Source organism: Oncorhynchus nerka, linkage group LG19, assembly GCF_034236695.1.
Source record: "Oncorhynchus nerka isolate Pitt River linkage group LG19, Oner_Uvic_2.0, whole genome shotgun sequence".
Lineage (NCBI taxonomy): Eukaryota > Metazoa > Chordata > Actinopteri > Salmoniformes > Salmonidae > Oncorhynchus > Oncorhynchus nerka.
In genome coordinates this window covers 25,858,156-25,882,160 of record NC_088414.1, presented here as the reverse complement: position 1 = coordinate 25,882,160, position 24,005 = coordinate 25,858,156, and the positions used below count along the sequence as shown (strand labels likewise).

The 24,005-nt window shown below is 43.2% G+C and overlaps 1 protein-coding gene across 1 annotated transcript; it reads right to left on the bottom strand.

Moving 5' to 3' along the window:
• Positions 1 to 1,515: 1,515 nt before the first annotated feature.
• Positions 1,516 to 23,179, bottom strand: LOC115101236 (PHD finger protein 24-like). Its single transcript, XM_029620573.2, has 8 exons — positions 22,686 to 23,179; positions 17,301 to 17,743; positions 10,340 to 10,525; positions 7,552 to 7,630; positions 5,432 to 5,634; positions 5,136 to 5,302; positions 3,123 to 3,200; positions 1,516 to 2,995 (listed from the first exon to the last, which is right to left on the bottom strand). Exons 2-8 carry the CDS (start codon positions 17,739 to 17,741, stop codon positions 2,899 to 2,901), a joined length of 1,251 nt encoding a protein of 416 aa, XP_029476433.1. The 5' UTR covers positions 17,742 to 17,743; positions 22,686 to 23,179; the 3' UTR covers positions 1,516 to 2,898.
• Between the last annotated feature and the right edge of the window lie 826 nt (positions 23,180 to 24,005).

The following is a 24,005-nucleotide window of genomic DNA, read 5'->3' as shown; positions in this document are numbered from 1 at the left end:
ACATCAAATTCAGTAGACTGACTTGAAGGAAGCTGAGTGAGGTGGGAGGTGTAGTGTTGTGTTTGTGTGGGCGGGTGTTAAAATGGATGGTTTGGGGAGATGGGCGGTATGCGTGGGATGTTTTAGTTATGGCCGATTTGTAGGAAAGTGGTTAGCTTGGGAACTGTGTAAATGTATCACTACATGCTATCACTACAGGTTTATGGGAGAGTATAGAACTGAATACCAATCACACACACACAAATCACCTCTTGTTGTCTCGGTGGAACTCCCAGGGTGGGTCTTCTTGATAAGTCTGCTGTGACGTAACTGATGCTTTGACCTTTCGGCGTGGCTCCATTAGGGCGGGCGGGCGGACAGATGGCCAGGCCCGGCTGTTCTCTCCCCCCTCCTGCTCTGGTGATGACTGCACTGATTCTGTTTACCACTGGGAGCAGGATGGTAGTGATTGTCCAGTATCCCTGTGGTGCCCTGTCTGTCAATAACACAGCACACCCCTAGAAGTTGGGTCAGTCAGCAATCCTCCCCCTGAGCTTAGTGGGACGCTGGCTAACCTTTACACTGAGCTTCATTCAGTCACACAAGAGACTATGCATAGACACACTCGGGCTTTAATGGGCCCTGAACCTGCTGTCACTCTCAGTGAATCATTGCTGTGGTAAATAATAGTATTTGCTGTAAGCAAAATGTTATAAGGCTAAATCAAATGCGACTTTACACATTGATTGAGGTGCTACAGAGCTCTGTTTTGTGTTGATGTAGCCTTACCTGTTACTGTTTACAGAGTTGCCAGTTGACATGGGACTAGAATATTATCATCTAAGAAGGATGCTCCCTCCCTCTCTTTCTCCAAGCTTGAATCTCAATTTAGAGATGGCTACAGTATCCAATCTTTTATTTCTCAGAAGAACAATATTGACAAACCCTCAGGGATAGTGCTCAGTGGTGTTCGTGGCAGTAGCCATACACTGTTCATATTTTTCTTCCTCCACAAGGTAGGGCTCCTTTCAAAACCATCCAGCCCGGAAGAATGTGGTTTACTCTGTGCCTTTTACGCTCACTGGAGCCAGCATCAAATCAAATCAAATATTATTTAAGTGTTAATGTAATCCGTTATGAAATACTGTGTCTGTGTGTATTGGAGAAACTTAGAGGGTTTTCATTGAGCCTCTCCATTCCGCTCTGCCCTCAACACTCCCTGGGCATGCTCCTTTATTTGTCCAGTTAGCTGCTTAGGGTAAAATGGTTAGTCACTACTACCTACAGTGCTGTTGGCGTTTATTTATTTACTGTTTTGAACTGTTTTATTTATCTTGATAGAGCAGATGTCACCTAGTAAAAACACTAAAAACTCTCAACGACCATTTCAACTTTGGATGCTTTAGGGAAATGGTCAGATAATGGTTTTGATGGTGTGTTAAAATGAATTATTTATCTAAAGCCATTATTTTTGTTCCTTGGGAATTGGACACTTAGCATAGAAATACGTAGTACAGAGAGTGATTTAGGAGGGTTAATGCCATTCATTTATTTCCGCACTGTCACATAATTCCAAAGCCTTTACCCTCTTAGGATTCAAGTAATGACCTACTTCAGGCCAGGATACCAGACAAGTGGACCTTCATTACATACGCATAAACATGACATACTACAGGACCTTGGAAAATGTATCAACATGTTCCCCTAACTAAGGCAAACTGTTATGTCCACAAAGCCAGGTCTGAAGCAATGCTTATGCAAGTATCATGAAGGCCTAATGCGTGGGCTTCAACCTTCATCCTAAGGAGATATTCCTTTCCAATGCATGATTTAAACTCCAATAAATAATCCTCAAAGCCGTACAAATCTAAATGGCAGTGTTCAAGTACAAGATTGGAATGGCAGCAGCAGCAGATAATTCTACTTTGTCATAGCATACATACGCAGTGGTTGGACTACTACATTACAAGAGAAAATGTACTTATGGCTGAATGTACAGGCCAGATACTGGGTTAGTGTCCATTACAATATCATAATCATCAAAAATATATGGATCTTGAACAAGTGAGTGGAAAAACTGAAAATAACTTAGAGGGTATAGGAATAAATACAGCTTTTTAATGCATAATAATATGTCATTATACTTGTAGGTATGGCATGTCTTAATATATAATATTATGTATGCGGATAGCTGTTATTCCTGTTTGGTACATGTGCTGATCTGGAGCAGTTGCACGGTCAGTCCTATACACTCATTAACCAAGATTTGAATGGGCTTCAAAATCTCCCTAAATGACAGATACTATTTTATGATCAACAAGTATGATGCCAAGTGATACAAAACAGTGTTACCATACAGAAGCTGATCCAAAAATTATGCTTTACCCAATAGCAGGATATGTGATAGCATAAGACAGCCTATCATTGCCATTCTAATCCATTTGAATTGATCATACAGAGGTTTGTAAGACTGTAGCATGACAAATTGACTGTATATAGTAGTTATCGTTTAGGGGAATGTGTGCCTACCAGGATACCCCGAGTCTTCAAAGCATCAGTGAATTGTTGGCTTGTGTTGAAAATGGGCTGTTGCTTTTTATCCTGTGTTTCAGGAGTATCTATAACCAGTGGATTATCAGCTTGTGTTGTCAGGTTGTTTATCATTTTACCCTCAGTAAGTACTTGTAGGTCATTGATTGTTGTTGTCAGTGGGTCGTTGACTGTTGCTGTCAGTTGGTCATTGATCTATGGTGTGAAGCAGGAGATCTGTTGATGGCTTATTCTGTCCAGTCTCTGAGTGGTACAGTATTCCCCTACAGTGCAATGGTACCGGCTCTCCACCTGTCCTACACAGGGACTTCCAGGGGTGGCCTTCTCTCTATGGTGGGGCCCAGCCCAGGCAAGGTGAGGTCGCTGGGGCTATAGGGGCAGACGGATATGCATTGCCGAGCTGTTGGGCCGGGCAGCGAGGATGTAGATGGCACTCTCCCTCAGGAAGTCATCCCAGCTCACTGGTCTGGTGATGGGAACAGAGAAGCTGTTAGGGAGCCATATCCTCTAAACTGAGGTCAACTAAGGACAGACACACACACACACTCAAGCACGTATATGCCTGCAAACACACAATTATATTTATTATATACCTGTCATCTTTCTGAGTGCTTCTCTCACTGCTGGAGCTGGCTGGGCTGCTGTCAGATATTGGGCCAACATGGCTAATACTGCAGCAGGAAAATAACACACAAGACAGACAGATTCACTATACGCTACAATAGGTGGCATTGAGTTTCCAACATGTCTGCCAAGGACAAGACACCCTTTAGCTTTGAAAAGCAATTTGTTTAATCTGTGAAGAGGTCAGGTAGAAATCTAATGCAAAACCACATTGAAAATATCTCAGTGGGTTATTGAGACCAAATGGCTTTCTTCCAGGCCACAGCCCAACTCATGAATTATTAAAGATAGAGGAAGAGACAGGCTCACAGTTTGCTCTGCATGTAAACCTCTTCGATGAACGATGAATACTTGAACACTTTCTGCTACATCCTCAGTCTTGTTGCACTCTCTGGCTTAATAGTATGTATATATTATACACTGTGAGTAATCTCTATGAGCACCTTGTGGTCTTGTCTGACCTAAGAGGTGAATTAGAATGCATGCCTGGTCCTTGGCGTAGGGACCAGACCCTTTCACATCCACTTGGCCCCCCGTGTCTTCTTAAAGCTGACGAGGGTAGCCTTCTAGAGCTTCTCACAGGAGAACAAAAAGTTTGCCCTTTGAACCCTCTAATGAGAGGACTGGATATTTCTTATCCACAGCTCAAACCAACAGGGAGTCATCATATGAAGGGCTCTTTGTGTATAAGCAAGACATCTCAATTGTTCTTGGACTTTTATAGATCCCACCTGTAGTGTTTGCTCTATGATTCCAGTATTCCTCAGGTGGACTTCATCCTGGCCTTCGTGAGAGGGTGAGTGAAATTATGGGTGGAACTTCAAAAAGGAATAGGTCGTGTGAGATTACTTGTGGATTGAGGGCTTGGAGACGCTAAAGAGAAGACAAAATACTGATAACCCATGCAGTGCTTTGTCACTTACCCACAATTCACAGGAGAACACAATCCAATGAGTCTGAAGGATGGGACATAAGGTGATAAGGCGGATGGAATGGTATGACATGACATGACATATAACAATGAAGGAGGCCAGCACAGGGTAGTCCATTCACACAGTCACATGCACGCACGCACACACTGACTCAATCAGTGAATAATTGTGAATGAATCAGTACCTGAGAGAAAGTCTACAATCACAGACAGTGCAATTATCCACACTGAGATGAGGAGCGGTGAGATGAAGAGAGGTGAGCGATAGAAATAAACCTAGCTAAAGTGAATTGTTCCATTCAGCTCAGAGCAGCCAACAACTAATGGAGTCAATGGGACTCCAAGATCTGGGTCTGACACCAATGATAAACATAAGTATTCTACTCAAGGAGGGTTCACTGTTTAATGAATTAGAATCAACTTTGTGCAGGTTGGCATTTATTGTCATGATTCTTGAACTGAAGGCAGCTCTGCAGAGTGGTCACTAGCTAGCACAGCCACAAAGTCATACAAATCTGATTTTAAACTTAACCTTAACCCTGACATTAACCGCACTGCTAACCCTAATGCCTAACCCTAACCTTAAACTAATACCAAACACTCAGTTCTGCCTCCAGGGCAATATTCTTGACAGTTCGGCGTATGCATGACTTTCTCCATCAGAATTGTCATCAAACCCTCTATTTCAATGATTTATTTTCCCTAACCGTGCACCTGCATGCAAAGCAGAAAAGTACATTCATCGGCTGCAACAGGGGAAATGAAACCCCAGTAGTAAGCTTTAGTTCACACCTCTCAGGCACAGTCAATGACGTTTCTGCATCTCATGCCACGTTAAATTAAACATCTCTTTGTTAAGTGTTATTAGTTCTAGAGTATGAAGCGGATTAAAGAGGCTTGAAGAATTTTTCACATTACCTTGTACTGATTGAGTTCTATCTTCCCCTTGAGTAGAAGCTCCTGACTGTGAGTCTGTGACAGACATTTAATTAACTTCTCAACCTCATCTCCTGTGGATGGATGGTTATGGGCTCAACAGTGTTGTGCTCACCTCACATTGCAGGACTGGGACTCCTTGCTGAGCTTCTGAAACCAGGACTGCTGGGCCCAGCGGGTCTCTGCTCCTGTGACCACACTGTCTTTATCCAGGTCCAAACCCATGAACACTGACCGCACATGGTCCCGCTCCTTAGCACTCAACAGCCGCACCAAGGAGTTCTGGGAACAAAGGCATCCAGAGGATGAGAGTTTGTGTGTGTGTGTATGTGTCTATATGCACGTGTGTCAATGTGTAACACACCACACTTGAATGCCACAGATTTAGTGGGTTCTGATGGATTCTGGTACCTCCGTGCGGAACTTCTTGAGCACTTCCAGGGACTCGTGGTAGAGGAAGTCAGACCACTCGATCTGGCCCCTCTTCTCCGGGTCCAGGGCAGCGAATTGGGCCAACACCTCCTCCTCCTGTTCATCAGAGAGGTCCTTCTCAAACAGTTGCTTGGACACAAAGTGGCGGTACTGCAGCAGCTCATCTGACACCAGGCACGACTCTATACAGCAAGAGCAGTTCATCACAACACCCACAAATTAATCTCCACAAGCAGTGATCCAGATGCAATTAGTTTATGATTATTATTAATTTCACAAATCCCGAGAACGCCTGTCATTTATATCACACATTGCGATGGAAACCAGGCTGAAGCACAATGTGCAGTTTTATAGAAACCTGTAACAGACAATTGCTAAGAAATACATACAGTAACAAGAAGTTACAGAGACATATTGATTAGTTACTATGAACCTGTTGTCATGACGTTTCCCTGTTGGGTGAGGCTTATGCTCCCCCCCCCCCCCCCATAAATACCTTTTCCCCAATTCTCTCCACTCTACAGAATGGATTCTTGGAAAGGCCTTTGTAAACATAGAGATGGTATGGTAACATCTACAAGTTGGGGAATGGAACAATATTTCTGTAATCCAACCAGTTGAAAGTGTCCGTTCGTACTTAAAGAATATGATGTCAGAGAGTTGTTTGGAACATTATTACCGATGACAGGACAACATAAATTGTATCTTAGAAAGTCTACACATTCTAGTTATCAGATTCACATGGAATTGTTGTGAAATTTAAATGTTTAAATATGAAACTATTTGTGAAAAGTTTAAATTTTAGCCTTCTAAATGAGAGAATTGTTTTCATAAGTAAACTATGCTCACACAGTGGCCACGCCCAAGTGAACAGACATTGGTTGGAGAGGGATGAAACACGCCCTTCTCTTCTCCAGTATAAAAGCCCCCGTGACCCAATTCACATCAGACTAAGAAAACCCCAGCGTGAGCTGTGGTTGCGAATGGTTGAATATCCACTCTATGAAATTTATATAAGATTTACATCACGCGGAAGTGACAATCACCACGCTGGAAGGATGAATTTCTACTAGACCATCCAGAATACAGCGCAAGCTGATTATGGTAATTTGGTATGAACTTTATAAACTCTTATTTACTAAAGAAGTGATACATCCTAGACGTCAAGTTATCAGCTGCTGGGCAAACCAGTCTTCCATCTTCGACCCATCTATCGAAGCGCAGCTCAGAGTAAATATAATCATGCATTTTCCTTTTCCGAAAAGGCAGTAATTAGAAAGCATAAGATTCTGTATTTACAGTAGCATAGCTTCTGAAGGTCTGATAGACCCAATCCCCTTTGTCCCTCAGTCTTCCCGCTCTTTCATTCAAACCCAACCCCCTTTCTTTGTCTAACCAGCTGTCATATCAGTTTTGTCCGCTAAGGACTTTTTATTTTATGACATCATTAGTAATCGATGTATGATCTATCCTGTGTATATGTAATTCTGTGTGATTATTTAGGTTTTTAGTAAATAAATAATTAAGCCAATTTTTGTATTGCTGATTCAACTTGTTAGCCAGGGTTCGTGCAGATAACCAAGAATTTTACGACATTCAGATGAGACTGAATAAGGTGATGATTAATAATTAACTGCTATTGATATAAAAGATCTTCAGATCTTTAAGAGTTTATTCGGGAAGACAGCTGCTCTATAAACACTGTTCCGTGGTGCCCCAGGTTATTGCATAGTAGTGTTGCATAGTTTAATTCGATCATGTAATCAATCAAACATTTGGTAATCGATTTGATAAAATAGCCTGTCATATAATTTAATCAGTCAGAGACACGACATTGTGCATTACAAAAACAGAGAGCTTTGGCACCATTCTGTTCTCAGCAACCTTTTGCTTATGTGCTTAGAGGGTTGGCTCAGAGATGCTTGAAGTGAATGAGAACAATCTGTATACACAATGTACTGCAGGTATTGATCTATTAATGACTGTCTACAGTGCTATACCCAATAAAGCCTACTTGTCCCAGATAATGCAGATCTGACGGCTGTGTAATGTATTGTTTTCTAGAGGTGCAGCAGAAGCACCATGACATTATGACTGACCAGGGATGATCTTGCACTGCTTGAAGGTTTCCATCAGGCTGTACATCTCCTCTTCAGTCAGGAGCAGGTTCACGTTGTCCTATGGGAGAAAGGGGCGAAGGTCACTATTAATGGGGAGAGATCTGATATAAACTCATGTCTGAAGCTAATTAAGTATGGGTCAGCCCAAAGTGTGCCCCGCTGCCCTCATATGCTCTCTAATGGAGCAAACCCTAATGGATTCATGTGCTGTGTGTCTAAATTCAGTTCAGGGTGCATCAGAAATGATCCAGAATGCCTTTGTTATGCAGTTTCTCAGAAGCTATTTTTATAGGCAAGTGTGTCAAGTGTGTACTAGATGGTTTGGAATAAACAACCATGGTAATAGGAAAATAAATGTAAGCCCAGCAGCCATTTTACTACACTCCTTGGCAAAGGTGCAGTTCAAGTCGAACACACATAAAACCTTCTATTAAGTGAATTATCTGCAGCAGGTGTGTGGAGGTTGCTAAGTCTCTCTACGCTGTCTATCTCTGATGAGCAAGTTGAGGGGAGGGAGTTGGAGGATGAGAATGACAGACTGTAACACTTGGGGTGGATAATTGGCCATGATATGTGAAATCTCTGGATAGCCCAGGGTTATGGAAATCAGGCCGTTTGATTTCCAGTAGCATCACCTCTGAAAATGTATTTTGATTTTATGCACTAATATGGAGCTCAAAACAGGATATGAGTCCACAACTAGGGCTTTGGGTGTGCTCTTTGCATTCTTGCTAACCCCTTTAAAGGAATCAAATAAACAATAGTTCCAGGAAAGACAGGTGTATCCCTTAAATAGTTTATTCCTCACATGTATGCTAAAGAGTCCAAACTCTGCCTGCCAGATATCATAAAATAAACTCTTCCTATGTGCCACTGATTTGGAACTGTGGTGCTGTCAGAACAGGAGCACACCAGAAGAGGAGGGGGTGCAGGAGTGGTGAATCAAATCTGGGGGCTGCTGAAAATGGCCTGCTGGGTGACATTTGTACTTTTCCAGGATTTGCGTAAACACACTGCGTTCAACACGGGTCTGCAAATAAACCCATAAATGCGAGTGCATTGATCAGCTGTGTACCATAGTCACTCACTCTCACTCAATATCCACAGTGCTCAATCTCCTCAGCACGGGGATACTGCTGACTTCATGTTTGAAAGAGATAACGCTTTTCTGTATCTGTACGTAGTGGGATGTGTTGAGCTGGGTGTCTAGTTAAACACCACAACCCACTTTCTTGGTTTGTGTTTGTGTATTCTCTGGCAGGTTTGTTAAACTATTGCTCAAGATCAGTTCATGGTGAAAAAAAAATTCCCTTTTGAAATCCTCAGGGAGCATAACTAATCATAAGTGTCAACAATAGAAATCAATTGGATGACGCGCACTAGTTGTTTCCGATTTATATTTTAATCTCCCGAGTAATGCTTAAAGTTTTTTTTTGATGTATTTGTTCATCCACAATCCAAACAAGTTGAAATACAGTAGGTTACTCTATCCTGAGCAGGGGGAGTTATAAATGATTATAAATGATTACAAGCAATTAATTATTATGTTGCAAAGACCCTTAAGCAACCACAATAAAATAATAGGGACAAGAGGGTGACTTTTTGGTCTCCTCGATAGTGGAAAAGTCTAGTCAGTGGTGACGGCAGCACCAGCTCTCACCACCTCAGGCAAATCCCCAAGCCCCATGACTGTGGATGAGAGGAGATGTGAGAATGACACAACACCAAAGCTGTGAAATTACATTTCAAAGGGGTCATTTTGGATGACTTTCCCAGGGCGATAAAATAAATTAGTGTTTGTTTCTGAAGCTTCGACGACAGTTCTTAGAGCTCAACTCTTCATAGATGAAAAGGTGTATTTTTCTCACTGTCACTTTCATCTTCTTCCACTATCACGCTTCTCTTCACTTTCTGCCTCACACTCATACTGATTATGGGCCAGCGAGGAAGAAGTCAATTGGCCCTATCGATGTCCCTTCTCAAACTGCCTAAAAACGGCCTCTTTTGTACTCATCAAAGTCTCTCAATCAGCTTCAACTCTCACAGTCTGCAAAAATACAGATGTAGGATCCTAATTTGAGCCAGTTCGCACCAGCAGGAAAATAATCCGTCAGCAACAGGAAATGTTCATTATCATGTGGATTATAATTATTTGACCATTTTTGTACGATTTTATCACATTTTGCGTAAGGGAAAATCAAGTCTGAAATTTCAGAGTGGAAATTACAAACTTCAGAAGGCTTTTTTAATTCTCAAATACACTATAAGTAAATTCTCCTGCAACAGGCAGATCAAATTAATATCCTACATCAGTAAAATAAGCCCTCTACTTTAGTCTGAAGAGCACTTTAGGAATTGCACCCTTACGCTTATACTTTAATTGTACCACATCGCACATTGCTTCTCCAAAGATTAGTGGAGTGTCCTTCATGTTGAAGACAAGCTATTTAATTCATTAATGAGATTAAGAATCTTGGCACGCATTCAACATTTCCTCCAAATGATGTATTACTGTCTTTTTATAAACATACACTTGGGAAAGAGGATCTGTCTGGAAGTATAGTAAGAGAATACACCTATATACAGATGTGTGTGTGTGGGGTGCAAGGTGTGTTCAGGTTCATAAAGTGTGTGTTGTTTAAAGTTGTGACTGTTATAGTAACAGTAGTGGGTATGCATCATACAAAGGTGAAATAGCAGTCTTTGTGGAGTGTGGTTGGTCTTTGTGAATAGCCAATAGGAGGTGATTATTGACTGAGTGACTGACGCAGTAGTAACAGCTCCAGCCTGTCGCGGTGTGAGCTGTCTCCCTCATCTCCTGCAGGAGTTCGGGACGCAGGTAGCCCATTTCACTCAGACAGCCATCATGGAAGACCCGTGTGCAGGTCCTGCAGGGAAACAGGTCGTCGGCAGTCCACACCTCACACACCTCACACATCTCATCGTTCACCGGCTGGGGAAAAGGCAAATCAGGTCATTGGGTTAAAGACCATACTCCTAAAGCATGAGGTGGGGGTTGAATCCTAAGTAGGAGACTTGTAAGTTCTGTTCCAAATCCACTAGCTGAAAGATCCATCTACTGTATATGTCTGAGAATCATATGAAGTCACTGACTTATCCAAATGACTAAGTAGTTTGGGCTGAAAAGAGGATTTTGAACCTATAACGGTAAATTCATATCTACTACACCAGAGAAAGATGAACTCGTGAATACCATTTTTATGTCTCTGAGTGCAGTATGAAGGAAGTTGCTAACTAGCGCTAGCATGCTTGCAGATAAGACTTCCATAGACTTCCAGTCATTGCGCTAAAGCTAGTTAGCATTGGCTCGCAAAACTACTTCTAACTTCCTTCATATTGGACACAGAGACCATACAAATGGTATCCATAAGTTCATCTAAGTAGGAAACTATATAAAGGGTTTCATTGCCCAAATCCCAAAGAATCCATTCAACATATTTTCATAATCAAACTTTCATATCCACTCCATTAAGCTTCTCCATTAGGGTTTTAAATATAGAAATAATCCCCTGTGACACACCTCTCTCTCACAAAGACTGTCAGAAAGACGAGCTTTGAATCACATGTCACCATGTTGAAGGCTAGCTGTTCTCTCCTGAATGTTACAGTCTAGACAGGTTATTGGATTGATCAAACAGTGAATGCAAAGAATGTTGTGTCAATACCGCCATACACTCAAACAAATATGATTAAAGTGTAGATTCAAAGTTTTAGAGTGCACTGTTTAATTTCATCGTAACGTGTCATTTTAGAGTCGTCAGTTTAGTGTCTCTCTTTCAGGTGATTTCAGGTCCATCCCTCAGGACCATTCACAGGCAGAAGAATTATGACTGTCTACACAGTCAATATGATTATAGTGGGAACTTATATCATAGTCAGTCAGTCTCTTAGTATTAACCTCTAATACTGCTTTGACCTCAGGATGAAAAACGTTACTATCGTCACAGTCTTATGGACTGACCTCATTAAACCTGGTCCCTTACAGGTGACTATAACCAGGAGGAATCATACCTCCCCCATGCTCTATACTCAAACCTATTCCTAGAGACATAGTGGTCTATACTCTCATCACATTATGAAACAGATGTAACTCAACAGTTTCTAGCGATCTTGTCTGGTATCATTATGTGTGAGTCATCCTGTGTGAGGATTCTAACTACAGTTATCTGTAGAGAGCCTGATAGGAAAGGAGAAGTTTCTCTATTGATTTTACCCAATCATGAAGGAGGCTGAAATTGCCTGCCAATATCATAATTATATCTGGTTCCACCAAGACTTTGAGTACTTCCTTGATGACTAATCTACGAAAAACACAGCACTGCTCATTTTCCTCTCTTATGTGAAGTATCCTACAGCTCCAAACATGAACAATTTAATTTAAGGCTGATATCTGTTATCTATTATCTTCTGTAACAAGTGTTATGTTCATCTTCATAACTACAGCGACTGAAAAGACTGCAACACTTAACAAAGAGCTGCAGTTAGTTTCAGAATGTGTGGCAAGGAATAAGATAGTCCTAAATCTTTCAAAAACAAAAAGTGTTGTATTTGGGACAAATCGTTCACTAAACCCTAAACCTCAACTAAATCTTGTAATGAATAATGTGGAAATTGAGCAAGTTGAGGTGACTAAACGCTGGATTGTAAACTGTTAAACATATATATTGGTCAAAACATATTGATACAAGAGTTACTAAGATGGGGAGAAGTCCATTATCAACAAGGCAGGTCGTACAGGTCCTAGTTTTGTTGCACCTGAACTACTGTTCAGTTGTGTGGTCAGGTGCCACAAAGAGGGGCTTAGGAAAATTACAATTGGCTCAGAACAGGGCAGCACGGCTGGCACTTAAATGTACAAGGAGAGCTAAAAATGTATGATATGTCAATCTCTATTGGCTCAAAGTGGAGGAGAGACTGACTTCATCACTACTTGTTTTTGTAAGAAGTGTTGACATGCTGAATGCCCCGAGGTGTCTGTTTAAACTACTAGCACACAGCTCAGACAGCCATGCATACCCCACAAGACATGCCACCAGAGGTCTCTTCATAATCCCCAAGTCCAGAACAGACTATGGGAGGCACACAGTACTACATAGAGCCAGACTACATGGTGCTCTTTTCCACATCAGATAACTGATGCAAGCAGTAGATAAAAATATAATTTATGGAACAGCATGGACTGTAAAGAGACACACACAAAGGTACAGACACACGCATACGCACACAAGCGCTAGCACACACACTACACACACGCACACTGTAATATTGTTGTAAGGTGGTATTATACATTTTGTATTGTAGATATGTAGTGGTGTAATAATGTTATATGATGTACTGTTTTATATTTTGTTTTATATGTACTGTAAGTGCCTTAATGGGTTTGGACCTCAGGAAGAGTAGCTGCTGCCGTGGCAACAGCTAATGGGGATCCTTAATAAATACAAATACAAATAACAATATTCTGTTGCTTCTACACTTTGGCCATCCGTTTCAATAACGCGGTCTACTTCCGGCGCTGACAGACATGGCCGCTTCGCTTTGCGTTCCTAGGAAACTATGCAGTATTTTGTTTTTTTACGTGTTATTTCTTACATTGGTACCCCAGGTAATCTTAGGTTTCATTACATACAGTTGGGAGGAACTACTGAATATAAGAGCAACTTCAACTCACCATCATTACGACCAGGAATATGACTTTCCCGAAGTGGATCCTGTGTTCTGCCTTCCACCCAGGACAATGGATCGGATCCCAGCCGGCGACCCAAAACAATGACGTTTTAAAAGGGGCAAACGAAGCGGTCTTCTGGTCAGGCTCCGGAGACGGGCACATCGCGCACCACTCCCTAGCATACTACTCGCCAATTTCTAGTCTCTTGACAACAAGGTTGATGAAATCCGAGCAAGGGTAGCATTCCAGAGAGACATCAGAGACTGTAACATTCTTTGCTTCACGGAAACATGGCTCACTCGAGAGACTCTATCGGAGTCGGTGCAGACAGCTGGTTTCTTCACGCATCGTGCTGACAGAAACAAGCATCTTTCTGGTAAGAAGAGGGGCGGGGGGGTATGCCTTATGATTAAGGAGACGTGGTGTGATCATAACAACATACAGGAACTCAAGTCCTTCTGTTCACCTGACTTAGAATTCCTCACGATCAAATGTTGACCGCATTATCTACCAAGGGAATTCTCTCCGATTATAATCACAGCCATATATATTCCCCCCCAAGCAGACACATCGATTGCCCTGAACAAACTTCATTTGACTCTATGTAAACTGGAAACCACATATCCTGAGGATGCATTCATTGTAGCTGGGGATATTAACAATGCTAATCTGAAAACAAGACTCCCTAAATTTACATTTACATTTAAGTCATTCTATCAGCATATAGATTGCGCAACCAGGGCTGGTAAAACCCTCGATCATTGTTATTCTAACTTCCGCGACGCATAGAAGGCCCTCCCCTACCCTCCTTTCGGAAAAGCTGACCATGACTCCATTTTGTTGCTTCCAGCCTACAGACAGAGACTAAAACAAGAAGCTCTCGCGCTCAGGTCTGTTCAACGCTGGTCCGACCAATCTGATTCCACGCTTCAAGACTGCTTCGATCATGTGGATTGGGATATATTCCGCATTGCGTCCAACAACAACATTGACGAATACGCTGATTCGGTGAGAGTTCATTAGAAAGTGCTTTGACGATGTTATACCCACAGCAACGATTAAAACATTCCCACAACAGAAACCGTGGATTGATGGCAGCATTCGTGCGAAACAGAAAGCGCGAACCACTGCTTTTAACCAGGGCAAGGTGACCGGAAACATGACGGAATAAAAACAGTGTAGCTATTCCCTCTGCAAGGCAATCAAACAAGCTAAGTGTCAATATAGAGACAAAGTAGAGTCGCAAGTCAACGGCTCAGACACGAGGTATGTGGCAGGGTCTACAGTCAATCACGGATTACAAAAAGAAAACCAGCCACGTCGCGGACCAGGGTGTCTTGCTCCCAGACAGACTAAATAACGTTTTTGCTCGCTTTGAGGACAATACAGTGCCACTGACACGGCCAGCAACCAAAACATGCAGACTCTCCTTCACTGCAGCCGACATGAGTAAAACATTTAAACGTGTTAACCCTCGGAAGGCTGCAGGCTCAGACGGCATCCCCAGCCGTGTCCTTAGAGCATGCACAAACCAGCTGGCTGGTGTGTTTACGGACATATTCAATCAATCCTTATCCCAGTCTGCTGTTCCCACATGCTTCAAGAGGGCCACCACTGTTCCTGTTCCCAAGAAAGCTAAGGTAACTGAGCTAAATGACTACCGCCACGTAGCACTCACTTCCGTCATCATGAAGTGCTTTGAGAGACTAGTCAAGGACCATATCACCTCCACCCTACCTCACACCCTAGACCCACTCCAATTTGCTTACCGCCCCAATAGGTCCACAGACGACGCAATCGCAACCACACTGCATACTGCCCTAACCCATCTGGACAAGAGAAATACCTATGTGAGAATGCTGTTCATTGACTACAGCTCAGCATTTAACACCATAGTACCCTCCAAGCTCGTCATCAAGCTCGAGACCCTGGGTCTCGACCCCGTCCTGTGCAACTGGGTACTGGACTTCCTGACGGGCCGTCCCCAGGTGGTGAGGGTAGGTAACAACATCTCCACCCCGCTGATCCTCAACATTGGGGTCCCACAAGGGTGCGTTCTGAGCCCTCTCCTGTACTCCCTGTTCACCCACGACTGCGTGGCTATGCACGCCTCCAACTCAATCATCAAGTTTGCAGACGACACTACAGTGGTAGGCTTGATTACCAACAAAGACGAGACGGCCTACAGGGAGGAGGTGAGGGCCCTCGGTGTGTGGTGTCAGGAAAATAATCTCACACTCAACGTCAACAAAACAAAGGACATGATTGTGGACTTCAGGAAACAGCAGAGGGAGCACCCCCCTATCCACATCGATGGGACAGTCGTGGAGAGGGTAGTAAGTTTTAAGTTCCTCGGCACATCACGGACAAACTGAATTGGTCCACCCACACAGACAGCATTGTGAAGAAGGCGCAGCAGCGCCTCTTCAACCTCAGGAGGCTGAAGAAATGTGGCTTTTCACCAAAAGCACTCGAGAGCATCCTGTTGGGATGTATCACCGCCTGGTACAGCAACTGCTCCGGCCACAACCGTAAGGCTCTCCAGAGGGTAGTGAGATTTGCACAACGCATCACCGGGGGCAAACTACCTGCCCTCCAGGACACCTACACCACCCGATGTCACAGGAAGGCCATAAAGATCATCAAGGACAACAACCACCCGAGCCACTGACTGTTCACCCCGCTATCATCCAGAAGGCGAGGTCAGTACAGGTGCATCAAAGCAGGGGCCGAGAGACTGAAAAACAGCTTCTATCTCAAGGCAATCAGACTGTTAAACAGCCACCACTAACATTGAGTGGCTGCTGCCAACATACTGACTCAACTCCAGCCACTTTAATAATGGAAATTGATGTAAAAATGTATCACTAGCACTTTAAACAATGCCACTTTAATATAATATGTTTACATACCCTACATTACTCTTCTCATATGTATATACTGTACTCGATACCATCCACTGCATCTTGCCTATGTCGTTCTGTACCATCACTCATTCATATATCTTTATGTACATATTCTTTATCCCCTTACACTTGTGTGTATAAGATAGTCGTTGTGGAATTGTTAGGTTAGATTACTCGTTGGTTATTACTGCATTGTCGGAACTAGAAGCACAAGCATTTCGCTACTCTCGCATTAACACCATGTGAATGTTACAAATAAAATGTGATTTGATTTGATGTGATAACGTCTTAATCTTAAAGAAAGGAGGACCAAGGCACTCTTCATATAATTAATTAAAATGCCTTTATTAGTATGGCATGTTCAATAGAAACAACGTTTTTTTTTAAACTGACGCGTTTCGGCTGCATGGCCTTCGTCAGGGAGTCCCAAAGAGCACCTTCTATCAACCAAAATGGACTATTGTGTACCTTAGTAGCGCTTCCCTTCCTCCTCTTTATATGTCTTAATCTTAATGTTTTGTCTGCTCCTCTCTAGTCTGTCCCTGCAGCTGTAACATATTATTCCTCATTACTGAAAATAGTCCACTCTCACCATTAGAGTGATTTAAAGCATAAAAACAATCTCAATCCTCTCTGAGAGTCCTATTATAAAAGTCTGCTCTTCCTAATAGCCACAAGCGACTAATTGGTCATCTGGTCCAGTCCTGAACCCCGCCCCCGTCTCTGACCACTTCAGGACCCCTATTAGTCATGGTGACCCTGGGATGTGAGGCAGAGGTCAAGGCCTCCTCACAGAGACAGCTTGAGCACCTGCCCACACAACAGCATTCTCTCTATGAAGAGCACTTAGACGCCAACACAAATCTCTACCGTAGAGTAGAGGGAAAATAGCTGGTGTGACAAAAGCATACATCAAACACACATTATCTCACCTATGGGGGGAAATACTAAAGACTCAGCATACTTAACAGATGTTTAGGTCTCTTTTCAGTCTAAACATCCTAACTCAACTGGAGTTCACGGAGATAAGTCTGCTGTTGCCATGGTAATTCCTTCTCACACATATCTTAAAAATTCAGGGGTTTAAAGAACAAAGTAAACCCTTTATTGTACTGTATCCCACACTATCTTACCTGCTCTCTCTGTCCCAGTGCTATCTCCATAGGCTGGTCAACGTTGGCATCTCTCTTGGGACGTACAAATGCAGTTGGGGTGAGCTGATGGCCGGTCTTGTCCAGATCCTCAGGCTCCACCCCCTTCCCGTCCCGTAACCTATTCCAGGCCTCCTGGTTGACCTTACACTCGTCCCTGGTGGGGGCCGGAGTTGCAGCCTGCTGGGAGGTCCCTGAGGGCCCCGCTTTGCTGTCTGCCTCTCTGTGCTCTGCCTCCTCCTTCTCCTCCAGGTTGGGTGGTGGCGAGGCTTCAGTCGGCCCCTCTCTTTCCTCTTTGGATCCTTCCTCCTGGTTAGTTGTGGATGGGGCACGTTCCTTTACCCCTTCCTGAAAGGCGGAGACGACCGAGGTGCATTTCTGCACCTTCTCCACCTGATGCTTCTTAGACATGAGCACTCCCATGACTACATAGAGAGAGAGAGAGAGAGAGAGAGAGAGAGAGAGAGAGAGAGAGAGAGAGATGGGTACTCATTACTGTGTGCATGGCATGCCTTTTGTTTGAGAGATATGGCTAATTGGACTTGCCATTTTATCAAGCGTTACGATTAATGTGATATGTTGACCAACTTTGTGTGCGTGTGTTTTTAATGGTTCCATTCTCAGGTACAGTTACACATCCCCCTGGACTGGTTGAACTAAAGTTGTTTCCATGTCATTTCAACATGGACTAGACGTTGAATTGACGTCTGTGCCTTGTGGGATCATGATCTATCACCAGACTGAGCTCAGCCATTCCTGGTCCTGGATTGCCACCATTAATGCTCATCAATCACATTAAATGACTTTAGATATGAGCATTAAACATAAATCAACAAATAAAATGAATGGGAAGAGTAGAACAAAACACAGTAATCTTCAGTGGCTCCTGTAACAAACAAAGAACTACTTTCACTTATTCCACTCGGCTCATTCGAGACCATGAATTCCGTTATTGAAAAGGGGGCTGTTGGGGATTCAAGTTGATTACATGGTACTTAGAGGACACGTGTCGCGATCTGAAATGCAATCTCATCCAGCCACGCTCCAGATAAGTGGTTGTGTGAAATCCAATCCCATTCATCTAGAGTACCATCAGAGTGCCTCCCTGCCTCTGTCCTGTCCTCTCTTCCTCAGTTAGCTCTAATATGACTACAGTTTTGAGACTTCTGTGCGTGGGCCTTCTTGGTATATTATTGAATCATGCTCAATGACAGGATTTGGAGGATAGGACACTCTTACCAAACACCCATCGGCCTTTACTGCCTTTGCTGGTACAGCCTCTTTCTGTGGACCTCCTGAAACTAGCAGCTCAGACAGATGGACGGGTGGATAGTCAGACTGACAGACAGGGGACATAGTGTGAACACAAGCTCATCAAATTCTTTTGAGTGCCAGGAGGAGATGATTATGCTGCTGTAATTAATCTCAGCCAGTGATGTGTCCATCCTCCTCCAGAGTGTTGAGGTGACGGGAGACGGGTGACACATCAGACGGACAGACACAGTAATGAGGCTCTATGATAGACTATCTAACAGGGCATCCGAGGAGAACCACAGGAAGGCCACAGTCAAGCTCCACTAGAGGTCATCCCTGGCTGACCAGACCTGGCACAAACACACTTCCATCCTGACTAAAAGGGCCTGGCACCCCCTGATAGACATAAGATATTATCCACCTTTCATTACGTATCATCCTCCCATGGAGATGGAGCTGGAGCCTCCGCTGCTCACAGAGAGACTGAGCAGTGTAGGAGACCTCACCGTTTTGAGGTTAACTTGTGAATTTTAAACGAGGGCCTTATTTATTGTTCTTCTGTGGGCAAGTCAAAGCTGACACACGTGGGTCAGTGCTTTGCACATTGATGTAATAAAGGGAATTTAGAAATCTGCCACTGGTTATCTAGCAGGTCTTCTAACCCAAAGCCTTTGCCATGAAACTGTCAAAAATGCATAACATTTGAACATTATACTTCCCCTCACACTTGACTGGTGTTCTCATTAGAGTATCTTACACTAATCTTACCTCAGAAGACACTCAGAATGTGAGAATTCATAGATGTGAAAACTGTATTTATTTACAAACGGGACTAAAGACTGAAAATGTCTGGAGGGTGGCAAACAACTATCTTTTGGCCCACATACTACAACGCAGGCTAAATCCATAGAAATGAGGAGGAGTGCTGTGGTTCCCTCGGGCTGTGTGTTCACTAGCTTCCTACAGGAGCAGCTGCCTGTGCTGCTCTGCACAGAAGGTTGAACCACTCTGAATGATTTCAATGCCTCTGGATAAAAATAAGAAGTAGATGGGGAGGGAAACATGGCCACTCCTTGGGACAGGACTTGATGCATGGCAGGACTTGATGCAATCCCATTCTGAACAAGCTCCACCGCAACAGTCTGGATATTCTCCCACTAGGTCTCGAGATAATGTATGGGCGGAATTCTAGGCACTTTTATGGGCACTTGTATCTTTCATATTGTTGCATATAACAAGACTCGTAAAGCCTATGGTGAACTGGGTACATAGTGTAACACAGCAGGAATAATGACTGTGTCGTGTTTTTGGCAGAGCTACAGCAAATAGAATTTGCACAAGCTAAATAAGAGCACTTTCACGTAGAGTGTTAAAGTCTGAATATATTTGTGTTGCCTATAGAAACATTTGAATCAGTTTTATCAGCTTGTCAGCTTTAACAAAGACATCTGGGTTTGCTCTATGAAGCAAAGCACCCGATGGTGGTGAACAGGATGGCTGGAGCTCACAGCACTGTCTTGGTGTAATGAAATATTGATACTTTTGGAGGAAGATGGCGCCATGGTGCTCTTTAAATCCCCCTGATCTAGCTCTTGCTCCCAGTAATCCCTTTTGTAGGCTCTCTACACTCCACTGGTCAGACATGATTTATGAGAACGAGACCATGTCTGGCATTGCCAGCCCTGCTCAGAGCCCACTGAAGGGAAGTGATACAATGAACAGTACCATAATTCACCAACACAACACTGTGCACTGATGAAAGTCAGTCAATTTGATTTGACATTTATTTTGTACGTTTCATGGATAATACCCCCCCAAAATACTTGAAGTCCTTGGTGTAATAGAGAATCTATTTTTGTCCCGCAGAGACGACATTTTGGCACAGGCAGAGCGTATGCAAAACAGGACATTAATCTTGGGTTGGAATTAGAATGGGTTGGCTCCTGTGAGCCTTGTAAAACAGTGTATTAGGACACCTTGGTTGTCCATTAGTATTCTGTCAGACACCTCGTCTGCACAGGTGTCCCTGAGGAATGTCATCCACGTTAAGCTCCTACAATGGCAATCTTTTATCCTGCATTATGCAAACTGGTGGATTTAAGAGAATAGGTTTGATCTAGACTATTTGTACAGGCTTATCCCAACAGACAGTTTATGATCATAAAGAACAGCTCTAGTTTCTGTATTGAACCCAGTTTGACAGTAGGGGTTAAGGTGCTGGGTCTGATTACAGAGTTGGTTGTCCATGTCCATATGTGGAGATTAGAATCCCAACCAGTCCTCCTTTTCATGCCGGGATTGTGGGGGGATATTAATTGAATGGGGGCGCCACATAGCATTCCTGTTCATGGGAATGAATCCCATTTAGCCAAGGATCTCATCCATGGACCCGCAGAGCAAAGACCTGGAACTAATTACACTAACAAGTTCCACCAAGCCAGGCCTTCACCAGTGAGCAGAAATGTAAACACAAATACAAGCACACACACACACACACACACACACACACACACACACACACACACACACACAAAACCACCCACACACATACAAAACAACCATACACACACAAAACAACCATACACACACAAAACAACCACACACACACAAAACAACCACACACACACACAAAAACCACCCACACACATACAAAACAACCATACACACACAAAATAACCACACACACACACACACACACTGGTAAACAGGTAAAGCTCCGCCTTATCTCAGTTCACTGGTCACGATGGCAACACCCATCCGTAGCACGCGCTCCAGCAGGTGTATCTCACTGATCATCCCTAAAGCCAACACCTCATTTGGCCGCCTTTCGTTCCAGTTCTCTGCTGCCTGTGACTGGAACGAATTGCAAAAATCGCTGAAGTTGGAGACTTTTATCTCCCTCACCAACTTCAAACATCTGCTATCTGAGCAGCTAACCGATCGCTGCAGCTGTACATAGTCTATCGGTAAATAGCCCACCCATTTTTACCTACCTCATCCCTATACTGTTTTTATTTATTTACTTTTCTGCTCTTTTGCACACCAATATCTCTACCTGTACATGACCATCTGATCATTTATCACTCCAGTGTTAATCTGCAAAATTGTAATTATTCGCCTACCTCCTCATGCCTTTTGCACACAATGTATATAGACTCCCCTTTTTTTCTACTGTGTTATTGACTTGTTAATTGTTTACTCCATGTGTAACTCTGTGTTGTCTGTTCACACTGCTATGCTTTATCTTGGCCAGGTCGCAGTTGCAAATGAGAACTTGTTCTCAACTAGCCTACCTGGTTAAATAAAGGTGAAATAAAAAATAAAATAAAAACATACACAAAAATGCCTGAGACAAAATCTCCCTGACCTGCTGGGATTCCATATCTCTGGTACACCGAGAACACAGAAGAGCCTGGAAGTGGAGGAATTTAATTCTAAATGCATCCTTAGAGAGGAGTCCCCATGTTGGCATTCATAGGCTGCCAGGCAAACTGAGAGGCTGTGCCAGTGCCAGCCAATACACTGAGGCTGAGAGAAGCTGACAATGGGCACTGTGCAAAAGGCAGGAGATCTGTCACAGGCTGGGGAGCAGGACTCAGTCCAGGGCACTAGGATTCCCCAGGCACAGGGCCTGTGTTTACCAAAGGATTAGCCCAGGATGGGATACACAGGCTGTAGTAGTACTGAACCAAAGGTAGGTTGAACCACCCAAGGAGAGGTTATAATGCATGACATAATCATGTGTGGCTAGGATCCCCACCCGTCTGAGAGCTGACCTTGATTGCCTGCAAAACGGTCTAATGCCAAGCCTCCATTACACACCCGCAAATGTGCGTTTCACCCTGGTTGCACATAAAGAGATGCGAGGAACTTCATGACACTAGATCACTAAATCCCGCCTATGACTGTTCATTTTAAAACACAGCCATCAATAATTGTCTGATAAAGAAAAATTCTATAGCTGCTGCAACAACCCCAGATTCGATTCGAGCCTTGTCATCCTTGACGCATCAATCAAAAAGTCTTTGGAAATGCAACTGTGAAACGTTGTGTTATCTAACAATGTTGCTGTTAATCTCTGTCATATTGAAAATATAAATAAACGGAATTTACCTGAGATAAAAATCGGACAACTCTCCACCGTGACTTGAGAATTCCTTTTTTCTTATGCCTCACGCACGGCTACCCAGCATTTCAAGGCTTCGATTGAATGAAAAGTAGGCGATGTGCGGGTTTAGCTTACTCGTGTTTCTTTACCACAATGCATTGAATGGTATTTTATGTATGCGTGACACTCACTCAAATAGCCTCACTTACAAATCTATAGTGCAAATGTGATCGAAATAACCTATAGCATAGGTGATAAGAGTGATGCGAGTCGTCAAAAAGATTGCGTGGACAGCTCCAGTGCTGAAATCTCTTCCTTGTCACTTGCGCGCGTGGAGAGCTACAGGGCAACTCTGTCGAAAATGCAGCCGTATGTATGCACAGCACAGTTACAGCGAGACCGAAGTTGAACCATGAAGCAATGCTATTCACTATTCGGACCCACACTAACAACGAGCCTTGCTAGTCAGTCAATCGAAAGTATTGAGGAACTAGATCACTTGCAGGCTACTCAATCTAAAATGTTATCTTCTTGATTGGCCGGGGACCAGATAAAAAAACCTGCTTGTGCCAGAATACACTAATAACCAATAACCTCCCAGAAAGGTTGAAACGTCATATATGGGAGTGTTGAGGCTTTTACAGCCCCACTCAAACCTCTCATGAATCAATATCATCATCTCAGACAGCATCATGATTCAATATAGAGATCTAATGGGAGCCTATGGTAAAATTTAAGTTCAGGCATCTTGCAAATGCATTGAAAATTATACTTTGATATGTTAAATTACAGCCATGCACATTTAAACTGAGAGGTGAGAGAGGCGATTGAAAATAAATGGGAGTATGGCATAATATCATATCTAATTTGATTTTGCCTGCTTAACCTTACAAACATTGACTTTGTAAACATTGACTTTACAAACATTGCCCTTTCTATCTTTTCAAATATGTTTAATCTGTACTCTGTACTATAGAGGGGGATATAGTCTCTAGCACCTCCCAGTGTGTGGTTCCAGTGCATGGTGGGTTAAATGTAGGCAGAGCCATACATTATTGATGTAGAGGTGAATGCATAGTGACCCATAGGTGTCTGGGGGCTGGCCCTCTCCAGACAGAGCCAGGAGAAGGGAGGAATACTCTGCTTTGTGTAACACACAAAAGTTGACCCCTCAGCTAACCCCCCAGTGTCTCTTTGTCCCTTACGTCCATCTCGGGATTTGTCATGAATAAGATATATCTATTTATTGTATTTTGAATTCCTTACCTGTTTCCATTGTTGTTGCAGACTCTCCACCAGTAAAATAGTAAACACACTTTCTAAAA